General features: G+C 54.3%; 2 protein-coding genes across 2 annotated transcripts in view; one reads left to right on the forward strand and one right to left on the reverse strand.

Moving 5' to 3' along the window:
- Nucleotides 1–18,984, forward strand: part of CACNA2D4 (calcium voltage-gated channel auxiliary subunit alpha2delta 4) — a 109,653-nt gene that overhangs the window by 61,088 nt on the left and 29,581 nt on the right. Inside the window, exons 24-26 of the mRNA XM_003795508.3 lie at nucleotides 648–743; nucleotides 2,655–2,782; nucleotides 7,024–7,104. Of these exons, the coding sequence (XP_003795556.3) occupies nucleotides 648–743; nucleotides 2,655–2,782; nucleotides 7,024–7,104 (305 nt within the window). The remainder of the gene's footprint in view (nucleotides 1–647; nucleotides 744–2,654; nucleotides 2,783–7,023; nucleotides 7,105–18,984) is intronic.
- LRTM2 (leucine rich repeats and transmembrane domains 2) lies at nucleotides 12,213–18,443 on the reverse strand. Its single transcript, XM_003795471.2, has 3 exons — nucleotides 18,335–18,443; nucleotides 15,237–15,827; nucleotides 12,213–12,707 (listed from the first exon to the last, which is right to left on the reverse strand). The coding sequence occupies exons 1-3, from the start codon at nucleotides 18,399–18,401 to the stop codon at nucleotides 12,253–12,255; spliced, it is 1,113 nt and encodes a 370-aa protein (XP_003795519.1). The 5' UTR covers nucleotides 18,402–18,443; the 3' UTR covers nucleotides 12,213–12,252.

Consider the following 18,984-nt stretch of genomic DNA (forward strand, 5'->3'; position numbering starts at 1 on the left):
GGAGAAATTAGGTAACAGTCTCCAGTTAATTGGGTGAGGGACAAGAATAGTATCAAAGTTAGAAGTGACAACTTCCCACCCTGGTGCCATCATCGTGGCTTTATGGTTTTGTGACTGGGAAGAGAATTAGTCAAGTTCCAGCCGGGTAATGGATTTGTCTCCTCTCAAGCTCATGGGCAAGGTTATGCAGTCCCCAGCGCTTCTCCTAGGGCTGCGTGGACAGCGCCTTCACGTTGCAGTAATCAGGAAACTACATGAAAAGGGCTTAAAACCTCGAGGAGCCACATAAGTGCTGGCCTCGAGAAGTTCCTACTCCTTAGTCCCAGGACAAAATCTCCCTTCCTGAGGTCCTTCTGTCTTCCAGACCCAGTCCTCAAAGCCAGGTGGACAAGTTAGGAGGGAGATCTGACACAGTAAAGTAGAGGCCTGAGGAGTCCACTTAGCCAGGAGGGGTGCTGTCCGGAGGCTGGGGCCTGACATGGCATGTGATACAACTCCCCGGGAGCTCAGCCTCTCTGGAAAGGGTTCCCTAGACCAGGTTGGGCACCTGCTGGGAGAGACCCAGATCTTCTGCAGGGTTCCCCAAGCTCGCTCTGTGCCTCCTATGCTGTGTCTCCATGGTGACCGCTCTGGTGTCTGCTCCACAGTGACACTGAGTATGAGGTGGACATGGCCTTCCTGGGCACCCGAGCCGGCCTCCTAAGAAGCAGCTTGTTCGTGGGCTCTGAGAAGGTCGTCGACAGGTGAGTCCTACTGGCCACCCTGGGAAGGGGTGCTGCGGGGTGGAGAAGGCAGAAATCTTAGGTGGGTTCCTGTGTCTGTGGGTGAACTGAGATGTGGCTTCCAGTTTGCCTGGACCCTGGGAGACTGGTGGGGGCAGAGGGTTGGGAGTTAATGATGGGACTAGCCCCTCCCCCCAGCTCACACACGTCCTGGAGATGTCCCCAGAGAGGACAGCGGAGGCACAATTAGGGAAGAGAGAGGCTGTGAAGTTGGGGTCAGAGGTCCCACTCAAGGGAGTCTCTAAAAAGGGAACCCAAATTGCTTTCCTCTCTGGGACAGTCTCCATGTGACAGGCTAAGTCTTCTGAATCTGTCCCCTTCTTGCAAACACTTCTCCCAGCCCTAAGGGGCAGGGGGCTGCTGCTGGAGCCCTGGACGTGGAGAGTCATGGCTGGTCTCCACCTCACCTGTGTGGGGGTCACTGACTCTCAGGGGCTTCCCACTCCCATGGGTATGGACAGCTGAAGGTCCAAGCCAGCAAGGCTAACCTGGGGGTTTTTTTGCCCCCCTCCTGGGCAACAATGCCTGGAGACACTTTTGGCGGTCACACTGGAGGAACTACTATTGGAGAGGCTTCTACTGGCGTCTGGTGGGGCGGGCACAGTGTACTGCCAATCTCCCAGCCAGGCACAGGGCAGCCCTGCAGTTATTTGGCTCACAAGGTTGCTGGTGCCCAGGCCGAGAAACCTTGCTCTAAACAAAGGCCAAAGTCCTGGAGAATTAGGAGCCCAGAGGAAGGGCTGGGGGGAGCAGTGCCACCTGCCGCTCCTCAAACCAGGATAATCAAATAGATGGGGGCTGCCGGGCAGTCTTGACCCCACTGTCCTCAACTCCCAACCACTAGCTGCTCCTCTTCCTAAATCCAAGCACACTCAGCCCCAGAGCGCCATCTTTGAGTTCCTTCCAGAACTCTGTGACAAATCCACACTTGCTAAGCAAAGCTGAGGCTTTCTAGGAAAACAAATTACGTTGCTCCTCCCTCTCCCTCCCTCCTCCCTCTGTTCCTCTGCCTCCCCTCACTCCAAGAGGTGGAGAGGAGAACTGCCCCCCCCACCGCTGACCCCTCCACATCCTTGGTGTTCCCTAGCCCCTCTACAAGGCTCTGAGAAGAAAGGTGATCTCAGCACAGACAGCCCTTCCAGAGCCTGCTCAGCGCCCCACAGGGCTCTCTCCCTCTGGATGCTGAGGGGAGTGGCCCGAGCTGTGCAGCAAGGCAGGCTGCTTCCCAGGCATGTGGGCCCACCACTCTCAGAGCTCAGTCACTCACCTTGAGGGTTACTCACAGCAGTGTTTTTAACTGCTCCTCCCCCACCCCAAGCTTCGCCGGGCCTCCCACTCACTGTAGGCTGCTGTGTGTTCAGGGAACTCAAAACCATAATTAGCAAGGTAAAGCTGCATGACTGAACGGGAACTCGTAATGTGCCCCCCAGCCTTAGCGGCAACCCTTTGGAAACCGCTTCCCAGGGGCAGTCCTTGCCCCTGTATTACTGCAGTGATAGCCTTGACGATACAATTGCCACCCTCAGACATGCCAATGAGCCAGACAAAAATAAATTAGGCTACCTCCAAAGGAAATATATCCTGCAGGCCGCAGAGCATTCCCTCGTGACACAGACCCTGTGCCTCCTCGAGGGCCAAGTCATTGGATGCAATGTCGTCATTCTGATTCTGGAAGAGTCAGGAATTGCCTGGGAACATTGGGGCAAAACTAATTTAGGGGCTAATATTTTCAATCTATCTATCTGTCTGCACCTCTGCCAAAGCAGAGGGGAGTCACTCTCTTGGCCCAGCCAAGATGACCTTGTAAGGGACGAGGAAAGGGGGTGGGTATGTTTCCAGATTGGGGGAGGCACCAAATCTTCCTCCTTGCAGGAAGTTCCTGACACCTGGAGACGAGGCCAGTGCCTTCACACCGGACCGCTTCCCACTGTGGTACCGCCAGGCCTCCGAGCAGCCTGTGGGCAGCTTTGTATTCAACCTGCGCTCTGCAGAGGGACCAGGTAACCCACAGCCCTTGCTCCTGAGGCTGGGGCAGTATTAGGATGTCCCCCCTCTTACTGTGCTCTATGGGGGATATGGGAGAGGGCTGTGGAGCAGTATGTCCAGGCCACCAGGGTTCCCTTCCCACCATCTCTCCTGATACTCCTTAGTGACCTGAGAAGGCTCCTTCACTCTGCTTCCCCAAGGTCCCCATGCTGGAGGTGCAGCTGAGGGTGGGATTCCCCAGCCAGCAGTCAAAGTGGGAGCTTAAATATCCAGCATGGGATAAAGGAAAGGGACTTGACCCAAAGTCAAGATGGCTGTATTTCAGCCCAAATTCCACATATGAGGAGATCAGTAGAGTTGATCTCTAAGACTCTTCTATTTCTAAGCATCTGTGCACTTGTGAAAGTTCTGTGAACCACCACATGAAAGCAGCAGACTTTGCTCCACTAGGGACCGCCATGCTTCCCAAGTCCACAGGGCCACCTGCTCTTCCCCAGCAGAGAAAGCAACCTGGCCCCCACTCTCTGGGCTCCCCTGAGAGCAGTCACTCTTGTGGAACTTCTGGGCTGGCAGGAAGGAGATTGCAGGTGGTGGCCAGGAAGTCCTTCAAGGCCAAGGACCAAAACCACTCTCAGAACTAGCAGGCACCTGACTCCCAACTCCACCCCCATTCTGGAAAATGGTCCCCCAAAAGAAACATTAAGTGACTTTATTAGAGCACCAGGAAAACTGCAGAATGTTTAGACCTGAGAGGGAACTCAGTGGCAGCATTGCCTTACCCTTGAAGAGACTGTGGCCGGGGGAGATTGAGGTTTATCCAGGGGTCCAGGATTTTGTGGCAGAGCAAGGGCTCTCCAGATACCCACTGGGGAGCTGATCCCAGCACAGTGGAGCCGAGGGCCAGTAGAGTCCCCAAGTGCAGGGGAATGAGATGCAAGAGGTGGGGGGAAGGGCAGAATGCCTGAAAGGAGAACCGTGGACTGGTGGTCAACTCACAACTTCCCCTCCAAGATGCCCTTCTCCCTAGGGCAGAATCACCACTTTGCCAAAACCATCCTCAAGACTCAAGATGGGAAATGCCCTGGCCCAGGCTCTCAGGGGCTCCTCCTGGGACAAGGCAGGGAGGGAAGACAGCAGAGAGGAGTTCCATCTCTGTGCCCTCTGGAAGTCTTCCTCACCCTCTGCCATACCCACCTCCCCAGTCTCTGCCTGTCCCTTCCTCCCATGTACCCAGCCTAACGTGACTTACAAAACGTTTTCTGTATACGACTCATTCAATCTGCACAGCCCCGTGAGATAAATGTTCTTATTCTACGACTGACACAGGGAGAATCAGAGGCCGAGAAGTTCTGTGATTTGTCCTGGGTCACACTGCAAGGGAGCTATAAGCCAGGCTAGAACCAAGGTCTATCCCACCAAAGTCCAGGCTCAGTTGCCACACTGAGCATAAGGCAGAAAGAGGAGAGGCGGATGCAGCGTTTTTATTCCCTCTGCAAGCCCTGGGGGAGTTTCTCAAAGCCAGGAGGGGAGGTCCCCTTTTCCACACTTACTTACACCCTGAGGCAGAGAGGCCGTTCCCCTCCTCCAGCTCACACAAAGGACTCCCCAAAGAGGGACACCTGGGATCCTGGAAGGCTACCTAGGATGAGGCCCTGGCCCCTCCCCACAGCGCTGAATCACAGGTTCCCTTGTCACCCCAACATCACCAGGACTGTGGCTACCGGCTGCCTGGGGAGCTTTATGTGGCGGTGAGGTAGGAGGGTGGGTGGGAGGGGAGCTGAGCCACAGGAGAAGAGTGGGGAGCTGGCAGCCCAGAGAGGGGGCCGCTGAGGGGGGTGGGAGCTCGTCCTGTTTGCGTGCTCACCTCCTTGCTCAGCCATGCACACATGCACTCAGACGCTTAGAACACGTGGACACCTCTGCACACCCTCATCCACCCCAAAAGAAAGAAAACAGTAACAATTTCATTTTGGCAGGGGGCGGAGGACCTGAGGCAGCTGAGGAAAATGGGAGGAGCTGGCCCCAGGGTGACTACGGGGTGGGGATGGGGGACCCTGTCTCCCAGGCTGGCACCTCTGCCTTTGCCTGGGGCCTGGTGGGCGGGGTCCTGCCCACAGGGAGCCTCTTTTGCAGTCAGTGCCTGGGAAACCTGCCAGCATGCAGCAGAGTCTCACCAATGCCTCGGCTGCTCAGGCCCGTCACTCCCCCTCTGCAGCCCACCAGGACCCAGCCCACCTGCTCATTTGCCCCAGTTGCAGGGCCAGGTAGCTGCTGTGACTCAGGTGCTAAAATTTCTGACATATTCAGGGACTATGTCATTAGGGCCTGCATACCCTAACTTGGGTTTCCTCCAAGCCAATGCTAGCTGGAGTACACATACAAGTCTGGACAATTAAATTCACAAACCCATCCTAGAAAAAGTGCCACAGCCTTCATTGCTGAGTCTCACTATGGGTACCTTCACGTTACTCCCTTTAAGAAGCGATGCACTGCCACCAGTGCCTGGTCCACCCTTCAAAGCAGTTTTGCAACTCTTTGTTTCTGAAATGCCCACCAGAGCTATTGTCGTATAAAGCACACTAAAACTCACAGCTATGATGAACACCACTGAGCGAGACACTTCCGCATGTCCACACAAACACAGCTCTGAGCTGCTGATAAACCAAGGTTATGAAACCTTACCAAGCTGTACAGTGCTGCCAATGTAAGCACATGGTGGCAAGTTCATGAACGTGTTAGACCTTCATAGGATGAGGCTTTGCTGGTCATTCCAAAATTGCCTTGAAGACTGGACTGGACACTGGCATCGGTGGGTAGCTTCCTAAGGGGAGTACTTCAAAGGTGACTATAGTGATGTTCAGCAAGGAGGGACAGAAGGCTTTTTCTAGGATGGGTTGGGAACTTAATTGTCAGACCTCATACAATGGAAAATCTATCTGGAAAACAGGCCACAGAGTCCAGGGAAGGCTGCTGCAGGGGTTAGCCACATCACCACCTTCTGGATGTTTCTAGAAGCAAATTGGGGAAGCCAACTTCTGTGTCTATTGTGGTTCCTTAGACTTTGTCATGGCGAATTTCTAGAATCAAGAACACTTTTACGTATTCTAAGTTCCTAGAATCCAAGTGTAGTTTTAGACTTCTATGAGATAATTGAAGACAGCAAGGTGCGATGTGTAATCTCGGCAATATCATAGATGGGAAAAGCGGGTGGTCATGCCCGATGACAGCCAATGCAGTTACGATAACACTGTCCACACAAGATTCTCATGACCTGTTTGCTTCATGCTGCATTTAATACCAAGACTTTCTAACAAAGTATGATAGCACATCATAAAAGTTTGTCCTTTCTTGGAAGTTTTAGTGATAGAATTTTGTCTATAGACAAAAGTGCTTTGAAAAGGAGATGTCTGCAGGGCTGAGGACTGATAAGAATTAAGAAGCCCCAGGTCACATAACAGCCTGAGGGCTCTGTTTCAAGGTAGAGCTGAAAGGGCCTTAAATTCTGCGCCTACAATGACCTGATTCTTGCAAAAGAAGTGAAAAAGAAACCTCAAAGCGAGCCCTCTGGCCTGCAAGGGTCAGGCAAAATGTCCCAGAAGTGCAGTGACCAGCTGTGATACAAGCAAAAGACCCAGAGGGCAGTGATGTGGTGGTAAAGGGTCAGGCACCACCAATACCCGGGGTTTACAGAGTGCCACACGTGTGTCAGTTTTTGTGCGGCTCAGCCGTGGCATCTGCATTCCTACACAGAACTGTTAGTGTCCCTTCTGATTCATGATGACTCATGAAGGTCAGCCAAGGATCACTCACCACCAAGTCTTGCAATGCAGTCTGCCCGTCTGCTAGAAAGAATCTTTTTGTGCAACACAAGTGTTCTGGGTGAGATCCATACTGGGAGGACGGACCGCAGCAGGCAGATGGGAGAAATCTCAGTGTCATGATACTGAGACAAGCAGGCAAAAACCTCAGTGTTCAGGCAACCCAAAGGCCACATGTGTCTGGCAAGTTTGGGTCCACACAGGATGTGGGCAGCATCTGACACTCAGGAGGTGCTTTGCAAAGACCCATGGTTGAGGTGGTCACCATTGCAGCAACAGCTTTCCAAACACAACGTACTCCCTGCCCCGATATTCTAAGGATGCCTTTGCCCGCTGTTTGCATTTGTCTCCTAGTCCAGGAAAGCGGCAGGGGTACCCCCAAGCACTACTCTTCCCCAGATGCTGAGAAAGTGACTCAGTCAACTTTGCTTCCCCAGAAAGTTCGGGTGAGCCAGTTGTGGTGACAGCAAGCACAGCTGTCGCGGTGACAGTGGACAAGAAGACAGCCATTGCTGCAGGTAGGAGCTGCCCTTTGTGCCACTGAGGGCAGGAGGTCGTGGGTCAATGTCAGGAATAAGGTACATGGTAGCAGCAGAAGGACCTGCACATTGCTGCCAGGCACGGTCCCCTGCCTCTAAGTTTCCCCAGGTGAAATGTGGGGATGCGGGGAAGTTGAATTTTCTTAAGTCATTTTGTTTACAAAACCATCTAACCTTAGATCTTAAAGATCTATGAAGTGAGAGTAAAATGAGACCCAGAGAGGTTAAGTTACCTGCTCAGGGCCACGCAGGGCAAGGCTGACGCCCAACCCTGCTCTCCACTGCCCTGTGTGTATGACTTCCCTCTCCTGTTGTTGTGGCCTCTGGTGTTGGCTCAGGAGGGAACTGGGCTTAGGGCAGAGGGAACTGGGCCTGGGGTTCATGGCCCTGAAGTGAGAGCTCGCTCTGTGTGCGTTCACTGTGTGCCAGGCACCATGGAGACTGCCTCCCACATGCTTCCTTATTCAGTCCTTGAGGTGACCCAATGAAGGCCATGTTTGTTGCCTCCATTTTACAGATGACAAAACTAAGACACAGCAAAGGGATTTGCCCAAGTCCCACAGTTAATGATTAATGAAGGTAGAATTGGGGCACAGATTGCCTACCTTTAAAGTCTGACTCATCGCCCCGTGCTGCAGTTTGCCCCCCACCCACCTACGCGACAAGAGCAGTCAATGAACCTCATCAGCTTCCCCTGACTTGGTAGTTTCTTGATGCTTAAAAATGTCCTCTGTGTCTCCACCTAGTTGTCAGAACTATCAGGCCTCTGTGATGAAGTCCTCCTTACCTTGGTTTCAGGTTCCGTGTCTGGACCTAACTGTGTTCTGAAAAGCTGTGTGGTCCAGGGACATTCACCCTCAGCCATGTTAGCTCCATGGCCACGGCTCTCAGGCACCTGCCTTGTGTCCTAGAGCCCTGGCCAGGTGGGCCTGACTTGGGTGGGCCAGGCAGGGTGGTGCACCTCCTCCCCAGGTTGAATTCAGGGCAAAGGGGAAGAAGAGCTGGTGGGCCTCTGTCTTCCTGCCTCCGGGAGGGCCCATGGGACGCAGGGCTGCAGGCCACCGTGGGAGAAGACTGGGGGAGGGAAGGCCCGTCTGCCACTGCTCAAGAGCCTCAGCAAAACACAAACCGACTGCAGCATTGAGGAGGGCCCCGTGCCACCCCAACTGCCTGTGTTCTTTAGCCCAAGGCATGCTAACCCCAAACCCATTTCTAGGCCAGCCCGTCTCCCTGCAGACCGTCCTGAGGTCCCTGCTGTGATTGCCCTGCTCCCCCATAATGTGGGCCTGCTCAGCACCTGGACTTCTGAAGGTCTAAGAGAAAAGGCCGGGGTGGGTCAGGCTGCTGGCTTTGCTTTCCTGCACTCTCCAATTATTTGATATCATTTTTAACTCGGAGCTGAATTAGAGCTGAGAGGAGTTGCCATAGAAACCGTGTCCCCATGCCTCCGGTTTAACTCACTGCAGACAATCGCTCTAATGCTCTGGGGTGCATGGAGGCGAAGGGGAAAGAAATGGGGCACTGGAGACCTCATACTTCAATTATTACTCTTCCCTTGGCCTCCTTCAGTAATTTTTCCTGCCTAGTCTATGGCTCAACCTCCCTGACCCTGGGCCAGCTGGGCCCTGTAGCTCACTGAGGAGAAGGGGACTTTTTGTGTCCCTGGAAACAGTAGATCTGCGTCCCTGTGAGCCCCAGGCCAGGGGGAACATGGGGTCTGAGGTGGGCTGCATGTGCGATGTTTGTGGACCCGGCGGGGGCACAGGTGAGAGATGGGCATTTAGCCCAGCTCCAGGAACAGCTGTGTGCTGTGTGTCATGGCTGTGATTAATGCCACAGGGTCATGCAGAAGGGCAGATGGGTAAGGAGGGATCATTTTGATCTCCAATCATGTGGTTCATCAGAAGCTCATGCAAAATTTCTGGAAGTCTAACTTTTTGATCAGGATTCATTTTCAATTCTCCATGTCTTATGGTCAAGCATTCATGGTGGGGCTGTCATATGTGGAAGCCGCATGAGGTCTCCCTTCCTGAGAGTGCTGCCTCAGTATGCGCCAGACCTCGGACCTCTGTGAGCTTCTCTCTGAGAACCATGACATCTGATGACACAAAGCATGACAGAGCCCTGGGCAGGCCTGTGAGGAGCTGGTCCTCTGCCTTTGCCGTGGGGCTTGGGAAGACTTGTCTTCAGCCTGCTGTTACCATAATTATGTCTCACCCCACCACCCTGGAGGAGCGAAAAACCCACTCCACTCTGGGAGGGGAGCTGACCTCCTTGGTCCCTGGTGGTTCACTGCCCTATGGTAGTTGCTCCTGGGTTGATGGTTTGTCACCTACTGGGAGGCTTCTGGGAAAGAGAACATTCCATCTTAGCCTTTGAAGACTAGTGAACTGCATAGCCCAGACCTGGTCACCCCAAAGCCGTCCACCCCTGAAGGTGGGTCTCCCGGCAAACAGTGAGCCTTTGCTGGACTCAGCATACACTGCCAGCCCAAAGGTCTCATGTCTTCCCTCATCCCTCCAGCGCTCCCCATCATGCCCCTGCCCAGACCCCAGTGCCACCTGTGAGCCCCTGAGAGGAGTCATACTGTAAGCCTGGGGTTAGGGCAAGATGGAGCAGAGTGACAAGGACTCTTCCTCCCTGTCAGCAACCTGCCAGCCTTGCAAAGCAGATGAAACCCAGGCAGCAAAGTCCTTCTATCTGCCCTCCCTCTTCCCATCATGCGGCAGGTCCTCTGGGCAAATGCTTGCCTTCCTGCCATGGGAGCCCATCTGTCCCAGCTGCCAGGGCTGATTCCCGTCAAGCCAGGGCAGTGAGCACCACAGGGAGCAGGGCAAGGGGAAGTCTCTCCACCTCACCTTCTTCTCTGCAAGCCACAGTGCTGCCCAGGGCAGCCACCCTAAGGCTCACAGATTCTCCCGCCTGGCCAGAGCGTGGGTGGAGTTAGGATCCCAGCTGCTATGCCATGCCCCAGCTTGCTGCACTCAGCCACAGCCTCCTTCTGATCCAGACTCCTCTCTGCTCTTCTCCCCATGGCGCTCTGAGGCCCCAGGCGGGAGGCATCCATCTGTCCTGTGGAGCTCTGTGGGGAGCAGTGATGGCCCTTAGCACCCTGCTCAGCTGCCTGGGGAGGTGAGGGGGCAGGAAGCAATTCTCCCAGCACCCATGTCCCCTTCCCACCCAGTGAAACCAGGAATTACGTAGGAAAATACAGTCTTTATTGGTCATCTGAAACAACAAACCAGAAATATAATTTTGCCTTTAAAAATCTTCTGTCTCAGGCGAAAGATACCACCATTGACAATGCCCTCCCCTTCCCACCCCCCAGCCCCTTTAGAAAACCCCCAGGCCTGGTATCAGCCCACAAGCCAAAAGAAGAAGGAAGACTGTGACCTTGGCCTGGAGGAGGCCTGTGGTCCCATAAACAGCCTGTACCCAGTGTCCTCTGTCCACCTGGAGAATGACCTTCTCAGAGGCTCCCCAGCCAACCCCACCTTCCCTGACCTCCTCACAACCTTGGTCTTCAGCAGTCTGGCTGGCCTCTTCTTGTGCCACCTAAGATCCCTTCTGAGAGCCAGAAACAAGCCCAAGAACTCCCGACCCTCTCTGAGCATGAGGAGACCTCAGTGCCCGCTGACATCAGGCTCTCCCAGAGGGGCAGAGCCAGAAAAGGAGACTCACAACCCTGAGAAACCTGTACCACCCTGGAGGCAGGTGTCAGTCCCAGACAGTACCCCTGGTCCACCGTCCGGCGTGAGCCCCAGTCCAGTGCCCTGGGAACAGGTTAGGCAGACAAACACGGGGAAAGGAGGCCCCATCATTGAAGCCTCTGCACAGAATGTGACTGTCCTTTCCCTGTTCTGGAGTCTGTGTGAGACATGCTGGCTGGCAGCAAGCCTCAGTGAGAGCCACCATGCTCTCTGCCTGTCGTCTGCTTTCCCTAAAGGGTACCACCAACCACAAAGCACTGCCCAGTGCCAGCGAGGACACAGGCGGAAGGTGCTGAGGAGAGAGGGGTGAGAGGTGGAAAGTAATGGTGTCAGGCTGCAGGGCACAGGAGTGGCATCAGTGGGTGTCCCCATGGAGCCTGGCAGCGATGGCATGCTTGGGCAGGACAGAGGCAATACCAACCTCTCAAGAGGCTGCCATCCATACACACACAGCCACTTCCTGGCCCCTGGGCCGGTGTCCCCGGAAAACCCAGCAGCAGAGGTGTGAGTGGGTTACCATGGTGATGGGAAGTCTCATCCAGCAGCACCACATTGGCCCACTTTAGAGGATCTCAGAGGATCCTTGTGTTATTGGTGATGACTTGAGAAGATTGCAGGAAGCAAAAGACTCTGTGGCCTCAGGGCCAAGGGCAAGAGCCTGTCTCTCCTACCCGAGTTCTCAAGGCCTCGGTCTCTGTATGACAGGGTGGGTGTGGATATGTGGGGGGTGTGGGTGTGAATTTTTCAATCCATGTGACTGCACTGGTGATGCTTCAAGTGTGTGTGTGAGTGAATTAGTGGATCCAGGAGCAGTGCGGTCAGTGTGGTCTGGAGCAGGCTGGGAGGTGGTGGCGCCAGCCAAGGTAGTGTGCTAGAATCTCAGCATCGTTTTTCTAAGTGCTAGGACCAGACGACAGGGCCAGTGTGTCTGCACCTCACAACCAGCAGTTGGAAGCTGGACCCCAGATTTCACACTGTGAGGGGCTTAAGGATATCTTTCTGGCATAGAGGAGAGTCTCAGAAATCTTCCCCTGGCCCCCTAAGTGTAGATGAGGTGGGGATGAGCTGGAGACAGGCTAAGCTGCCTGCTGTGGCTGCCCAAGGGAAAGGGAAAGGGGATGCCCAGTCCAGACCCTCCTCTTGCACATCATCTTTTCCTTCTCCAGCTAGAAGCTTGGGAAGCTCCCCAGGTTTCCCAAAGAGCATCAGCAGGGCCTTCAGTGTGACGTGGCTTATAGGGAGACTTGGAGGTTCAAGGGCCACGCTGTGGCTCGTCCACTGGAGGCAGGGAGGAGGGTGGGACTGGGCAGGCAGCCCGTGCGGGTGAGGAGGGGCTGCAAGGAGCGAGGCCAGCCCTCAGCAGAGCAAGCCCAAGCTCTCCCTGCCCTTCCTACCTGGACCAGCTAGGAGTGGGCACTCAGGCCACAGAAGAGATCTGCTTCTGGTCCTCGTGCTCACCCTCAGGGTCCCCCATCAGAGGCTGGCGCTTCTTGAGCTCCCGGTGGTACTTGGCCATGAGGGAGGCATAGATACAGCCATAGGCAGCGGCCACCACCATCATGATGCAGACCACGCCACAGACCACTCCCGCGATGATCACGGTGCCGATGGCCCGCCTCACGCTCACCGGCCGGTACCTCTGCTTCTGGGGGCAGGCGGTGCTGGGCTCTGGCTCAGGCTCAGCCCCAGGCTTGGGCTTAGCAGGCTCTGGGCTGGCCTTGGTGCAGGGTGGCCCAGGAATATCCAGCCCCGCGGAGCTATTCTCATCCTCCAGCTGGGAGCAGTAGTTGAACATCTCCATGGGGACCATGCGCATGTCCTTCCCCCTCAGCTCCTTGGGAAGGGTGCAGGCGAGCTGGTCCAGGCGTCCCCCTGCGCACAGGGAGGAAAACAGAGGGACTGATCAGGCATCCGGAAGCTGGACTCCTCTCCCTATCCCCAGCTCCCGAAAATGGAAGGCCCAGAAGATATAATTTTTATGGCAATGTAGTCAATCCTGGAATCCCCGTCTATAGGAGAGGAAGTGGAGGAGGGAAAACAGCATTGACTGAGCCAAGTGCCACAGTGAGTTACGTATATTGTGCCATTTAGTCTTTGCAGGATCCACGGAAACTGGGTATTATCATCATTCCCATACCGTAGAGAGGCACACAACCACTGCCATCAGGCCTGCCCTCTGCAGGGTCACAATGCCACCGTGGGGGAGATGCTCAGGGAGGGGTTGCCAGTGCCAAGACAGCCAAGTGCCCAGCCCGGACTCTGCCCCAAATCAGCCTGTCTGTGGACCCAGGACTCTGTTCTCAACACAGCACTTTATCCCTCCCACTTCTTCCCTTTCAGAAAAAGGACAAAAAACAAAAGCCACTGCTTCAGCCATGGCCCTCCAGCCAGGACCATTTGGTTGGCTATTCTTAGGCAGCTCTCTTCTTGGAGTAGGGAGGGAGACAGTCTGGTGGCCCCATCAGTACCCCAGTCATAGTGCCTCTGAGTGCAATAGTGTCTGGAAGGGCTGAGAAAGGAGATGGGGTGGGTGCCAGGGGCGCACATGCTCCCTGTGACGTCTTCATGGCGATGTGACGCCTGGCACAGCCACAGGCAGATATAGACACAGAACGGGGGGGGGGGGTGAGAGAGAGGGTGACTAAGGACAATAATCTGCCCAGACGTCCCCTAGGAAGTGAAAGTTGGATCTGGGCCCTCTTTCGGCTTCTGGTGGAATCTAGATGCAGGCACAAGCCCCCTGCAGAACACACTCGGCGCAGCCACTCTGTCACCGCCAGCTCCCTCTCCCAGCCCATCTGCCACAAGTCTCCTCATACAGTAGACATCAATTTTTCCCCAGGATTTGCTAAGGAAAACATCCCAGGATTTTGTTTTTAAGGAGTGAAAGGGTGGAAGCAACTCTACTATCGAAAAGATCTGAAAAATGTATATCCTCATTCCATATCATTTTGTGCTGGGAATTCAGTTCCTGATGACTAAAAGGACAAAGACGTTCCCTAAGGATGGTATATTGATCTGTGTCTGAAGACACTTGGCCTCTAGCTCCCTAGTGCCACTGACTGCCCAGGTAGCCTGCAGCAAACCTTTCTAGTGACCTAGATCAGCACCGCCTGGGTACGCAGAGTTGGGTACTGAGAGGGGTACAACTTCGTTTTCCTACTCAGAAGACCCCAGAGTGAATCCTGGCTGCGTCATTTTATGAAAAATATTCAATCTATTTAATTACTTATGAATCTTCGTTTTCTTAGCTGTAAAATAAGAATGTATATCTCAACTAGCTGCTATAAGGATTAAAATAGATAATGTAAATGAAAAGATATTTGTAAACTAGAAACTATATAAGTATTAATCACTATTTCCCTACTCCCAGAAATGGGAGAAATTAGCATAGTGACTAACATTCCATGGCACCTTATAGCTTGTAAAATGTTTTTCATTAACACATGAGAATATCATGGAAATAACTGAGATAGTGGCTGGATGTGAAACAAAAGTGGTAGGACATTAATGAAAAGCGTTAGCATTATTTTCACCGAGTTTTGATATGAACTGATTCATTCAGCAAACTTTCGTTGAATATCTTTGCTGGGCACTAACTGGGGGTTCATCAAGCCCACTTCATGTTCAGCTACTGGAAAATGAACAAGTGGAGATTTTAAAGAGGACGTACTTTGCAGGCATACCTTATCTGCTCCTCACAGTGATCTGCGAGCTAGACACCTCATGTCCCAGGTGGGGTGCTCCCACAGAGAGAGGTTAACCAACTTTCTCAAGATCACACAGTGCAGAGGTGGCAGGGCCAGAATCCAGACCCAGACCTGGCACTACTAACACTGAGATTCCATGCTTACCGGCCTTTTCCACTTCATTGGATCATTTCGGAGGTCATTACAGAACTTTCCCAGGTTAAAGAAAAAGGGAAGGAAAAGAAAGTAAAACTTAAGCCATTTGGGAGAGGAAGTTGGTACTGTCACCAAAAGGAAAATTTGGTTTTATCTGTAGATTCAATTATATTCCACCCTCCCGTAAGGGTGGATATTTAAGAGACGGTTGTATTATTCAGAATGATTGTATTATTCTACCGTGCCAGGGAAGCCCAAAGGCATACGTGGGATGCAAATCACAACAGAGGTCAAGTTACAGTACATTGTCTTAAGGAAAAAGAGCAGAGCAGGGGCTGGACACCCAACAGAAAGGGGGTATGGAGCGGGGAAGGAAAAGCAATCAGCTTTCCTGCTGGCTCAGCATGTGGGGTGAGGCTTGAGGCCCTTCTAGCCCCACTGGCAGAGAGGTAAGGTCACCCCTTCCTCCCCTGAGCCAGCACTGGGCCACCAGGAAAAGGTGCAGGAGCCCAGAGTGATCCTCCCCACCCCTCAGGCTTGGCAGGGCTGTGCTCACCTCGGTAGGAAAACCACTCCATCCAGTGTTTGAACTCACGCAGGTTACAGTCACACTCCCAAGGGTTGTCCCCAATCTGTAGCAGCTGCAGGCTCACCAGGGGCTCAAACGTCAGCCGGTCGAGGCTCTGCAGGCGGTTGGAGCGCAGTGAGAGGGAGCGCAGAGCCGGGAGCCCGTCGAAAAGGCCAGGGGGCAGCTGAGCCAGGCCATTGATGGACAGGTCCAGGTGGCGCAGCAGTGGCGAGTGCTGCAGCAGGTCCCTGTCCAGGGTCCTGATACTGTTGTTGCGCAGCTGCAGCTCAGTCAGATTCGTCAGGTCCCCGAAAATGGAGCGGGGCAGCTGGTCCAGGAAGTTGTTGGAGAGGTCCAACCGCTGTAGGCTGGACAGGTTGGCGAAGGCCCAGCTGGGCAGGGCACTCAGCTTATTGTTCAAGAGCAAGAGAGTTCGGGTGGCAGCAGGCACGTCTGGGGGCACCGAGGTGAGGCCCAGGCCACTGCAATCCACCTCCAGGCTGCGGCTGTCACACTTGCAGGAGAAAGGGCAGGCAGGGAGGGCCTCCACCGCATACAGGGCAATCCAGCAGGTGATCCCTTGCAGGAGCAGCAGGTGGGAAAATGGGTGGAAAGAAAGTGACAGGCCAGTTACCACCTCCTGCTTCTATTCTCTCCTTCTCTTCATATCATAAAGGCCTCTTAGCTTTCTCTCCTTTGGCACAAGCCACAGTCGATCACAACTAACGCATTTATATTGACCACATAAGAAGATACTAACAAATTTGAAGCCATGTCTGTATTAATTGAACATGGCACAGTGCCAGCAGGGTCCCTTGCCTCATCACACACCCAGCAGAGATACCACTTGGGTGGAAAATGTCCCTGCAGACTTAGTGGCCTGAGCTCAGGACAAGCACTACTAGTCCACAGTGACATCCCTGCTCGTAGGGCCTCTTGCCATTGATCCTCTCAAGAGCTTAGGTCTCAGTGACACCATGGATGTTGACAAAAGAAAGCACGTAAAGATGTCAGAGAAATGTGGATCAGTGTTCTTTTGCCAGTGTCACTGTCAGGAAAAGGACTTTCTCTTTCTAAAAGAAAAAGGGCACACTGCTGGCCCCTTCCCCTCTGCACCCACCCCGACCCTGGAGCTGCACTGGGCTCAGATGTGCTGAGCATAGAAAGCAGAGAACACAAAGGGGCACCCCTGCCCCTGCCCCCTGCAACTCCCCAAGTGTCCCACACCCAGAATGTGGCCAGCAACTCAGAGCAAGGATTGGGAGCCCAGGTGAGACCCCTAGGGTCCCAATGTGGAAGTGATAAGGATAAGATGACGATTCTGGCAAGCGTGGGGCCCAGGATGAGGTGCATAGTTATTCTTATCCTAGAGCCATCTAGCCTCTCAGCCTGGGCTCTCGTTCCTGGGGGGGCTGCAGAGCAGGATTCCCACATGAGCAGAAATCCTTTCCTGGACCCCTCTTTTGCCCAAGACGCCTCTGATTAACAAGCATGGGATCCAGTCTAAAGGGCTGGGGGAAGTGACCCTCAGGAAAAATCACATCAGGAGCAGGAAATTCCACTGCAGCCTTAAAACCCTACCTGTCCTCTTCAGTGTCAAAGAAGCCTGCTCCTTATGGAGGGAAAAATAGGATGAGCTGAAAGCAGTCCAGTCCCAGCAGGTCCACCCAGCCAAGGTCACGGTCAGCTCCACAAAACCCAAGGTAAAGGCCCCAGCTGGAGAACTGGTGGGAAGTCCAGATCCAGCTCTGGACCCAGCCGGCCTCACACAAACTGAGTGCCTGGATGGGACTGTCTTGAGTCTCTGTCCAGTAGCTGCCTGATGTCCATCCCAAAGGGCTTGAAAGAACAGAATGAGACTCTTGCCCTCCCCCGCCTGGAGTAACAGCTGACAGACTGCGCAGCTGACACATGAGCCTCTTTGCTCTTGATGGGCAGTGAGGACAGGTGTGGTCACAGAAGCCAACTGGAGCCCTCTCTGGCCATCTAGGGTGGCCTGCTGCTACCTCTCATCCTCTCCCTCCTCTAAGCACATCTGCTGCCTGGTCAGGCTTCTTCCTGCATTTCACTGAAAATCAACAGTGTTCAGATTTTACTTCCCCCCCCCCCAAAATCCAGCCCATGCAGCTTCCTGCTCATAAGGACCAACATGAGTAGAAGCCCCCTGCCCTCCCAGGGAAGGGGCAGGCAGTGGGGCAGAAAGAGAGCACTCTGAAAAGAGCAGCTCCCTGCAGGCTACCCCAGGAGTGGCACAGAGCTCTAGTAACAGGAATTGCAAGGTGTTGAGTGGTTTTAGAATGAGGCTGAAAGGAGATCTGAGTTGCTCAGGGATCATCCACTCTCAAGTGGTGAATAATTCAGGCTGCTCCTGCTGGCATGGCCAGGTTGAGGGGCTGGTATGGCCAGGGTAGAAGTCAGGCAGAATTGCCCTCTCCCGTCCCCCGTGGGACCATTACTGATCTTTCATCATGCGGCCCTGGGCACACCCCCGGCCCAGTCAATCTTGTCCCCTTTGCCTCATACAAAGAGACTTCTCAGGGAAGGCCCGTTTCATGCTGACAGCTTTCGCAGGCTGCCTTCACTAGCATTAACTCCTTTTTATGGGAAATGGATAGACTCAGTTCCCTGTGCAGAAGGACGGGCTGGACCCAATCCCTGAGGTCTCTTCCAGGACCACATCCAGAGCCCTCTGATTGCTGCACGTAGAGTCAAGAAGACCGAGGGAGAAAGAGCTAAGAAACAAGAGGGCAGATCCCATTAGAGCAGCAGGCCTCTCCTGGGCTGGGCCGGCGGGGTGGGTAGCCAGGCACTGTCCATTCTACTTAGCGCTTGGGAGGCCCAGCCAATCTCTTATTTTTACTAAGGGGACCACAAACATAGGGAAGGACACAAAGCGGCACCTGAGGAGACAGAACCAGCTGTCTTGGCCTCCCACTCCTGGTCCAACCCCTAAAACTCTCAGCAGGAACTGTGCCTTTGGCTGCATGGAGCTTGCCTTGGGCAGCCCAGGAAACGTCTTAGACCTGCCCACAGCCTCAGAGATCCCCACCCGCCATGCCCTCCCCAGTGCCCAGACTCGTACTCACAGGAGACCTGCCTCCACTGCAGGGCAGGCCTGGTCCTCTGCTTGGGGCCACTGCTTGGCGCCAGCATGGTGACCCCCACAGCTCTCTGGCCCGGTGCTCTGGGGAGAGAGGAGCCCCTCGGTGCACACTGCCTGTCAGTCCTGAGGGAGAGAGTGCTGAGCAGCCCGGCCGGGGTCAAGCAGAGGGCCCAGGTGTCTCTTTACAGCCCTCCGCAGGCCCTCTCCTGTTCCCTGGGTGGGGGAGGAAGAGGAACAAGGGCACAGATAGAGAAGCCAGGAACCCCCCCCCAAGATCCCACGGTGGGCAAGGGGGCAGGCCCTGGCTTCCCCAGGGGCACCCACGTCTCCCATTCCACCCATCTCGCCCTGCTCTTCTGTGGCTTTTCTGGTCTCTAAAATGTTTTCATAGCAATATGGTCTCCTTGGTCAGCCACCCAGCCCCCACTCCTTGTCACAGGTGGATAAATTGAGGGACATCTCTCTGAGGTGAGCAGAGTGAGGTCCCAGGCCTGTCCCTAGGCTTTCCTCACATGGGTCCCAGTTCCACAGGCACTGCTGCTTACCATGGCCCTGGCAAGGCAGAAACTGCACCCTTGGCAGTGCCTGCCGGAGGCTGGGTGTGAACAGTGGAGGTGAATTGTGGTGTGAAGC

Source organism: Otolemur garnettii, unplaced genomic scaffold (genome assembly GCF_000181295.1).
Source record: "Otolemur garnettii isolate 467f Iridium unplaced genomic scaffold, OtoGar3 scaffold00092, whole genome shotgun sequence".
In the NCBI taxonomy this organism is placed as follows: Eukaryota; Metazoa; Chordata; class Mammalia; order Primates; family Galagidae; genus Otolemur; species Otolemur garnettii.

Bases quoted from the DNA above. Each gene is read 5' to 3' on its own strand.
- LRTM2 (XM_003795471.2), bottom strand. From the start codon at position 18,401: ATGCTGGCGCCAAGCAGTGGCCCCAAGCAGAGGACCAGGCCTGCCCTG. The intron at 15,828-18,334 runs GTGAGTACGAGT...TGCTCCTGCAAG, and splicing joins GCAGTGGAGGCAGGTCTCCT to GGATCACCTGCTGGATTGCC. The intron at 12,708-15,236 runs GTGAGCACAGCC...CCCTGTGCGCAG, and splicing joins GGAGTGGTTTTCCTACCGAG to GGGGACGCCTGGACCAGCTC.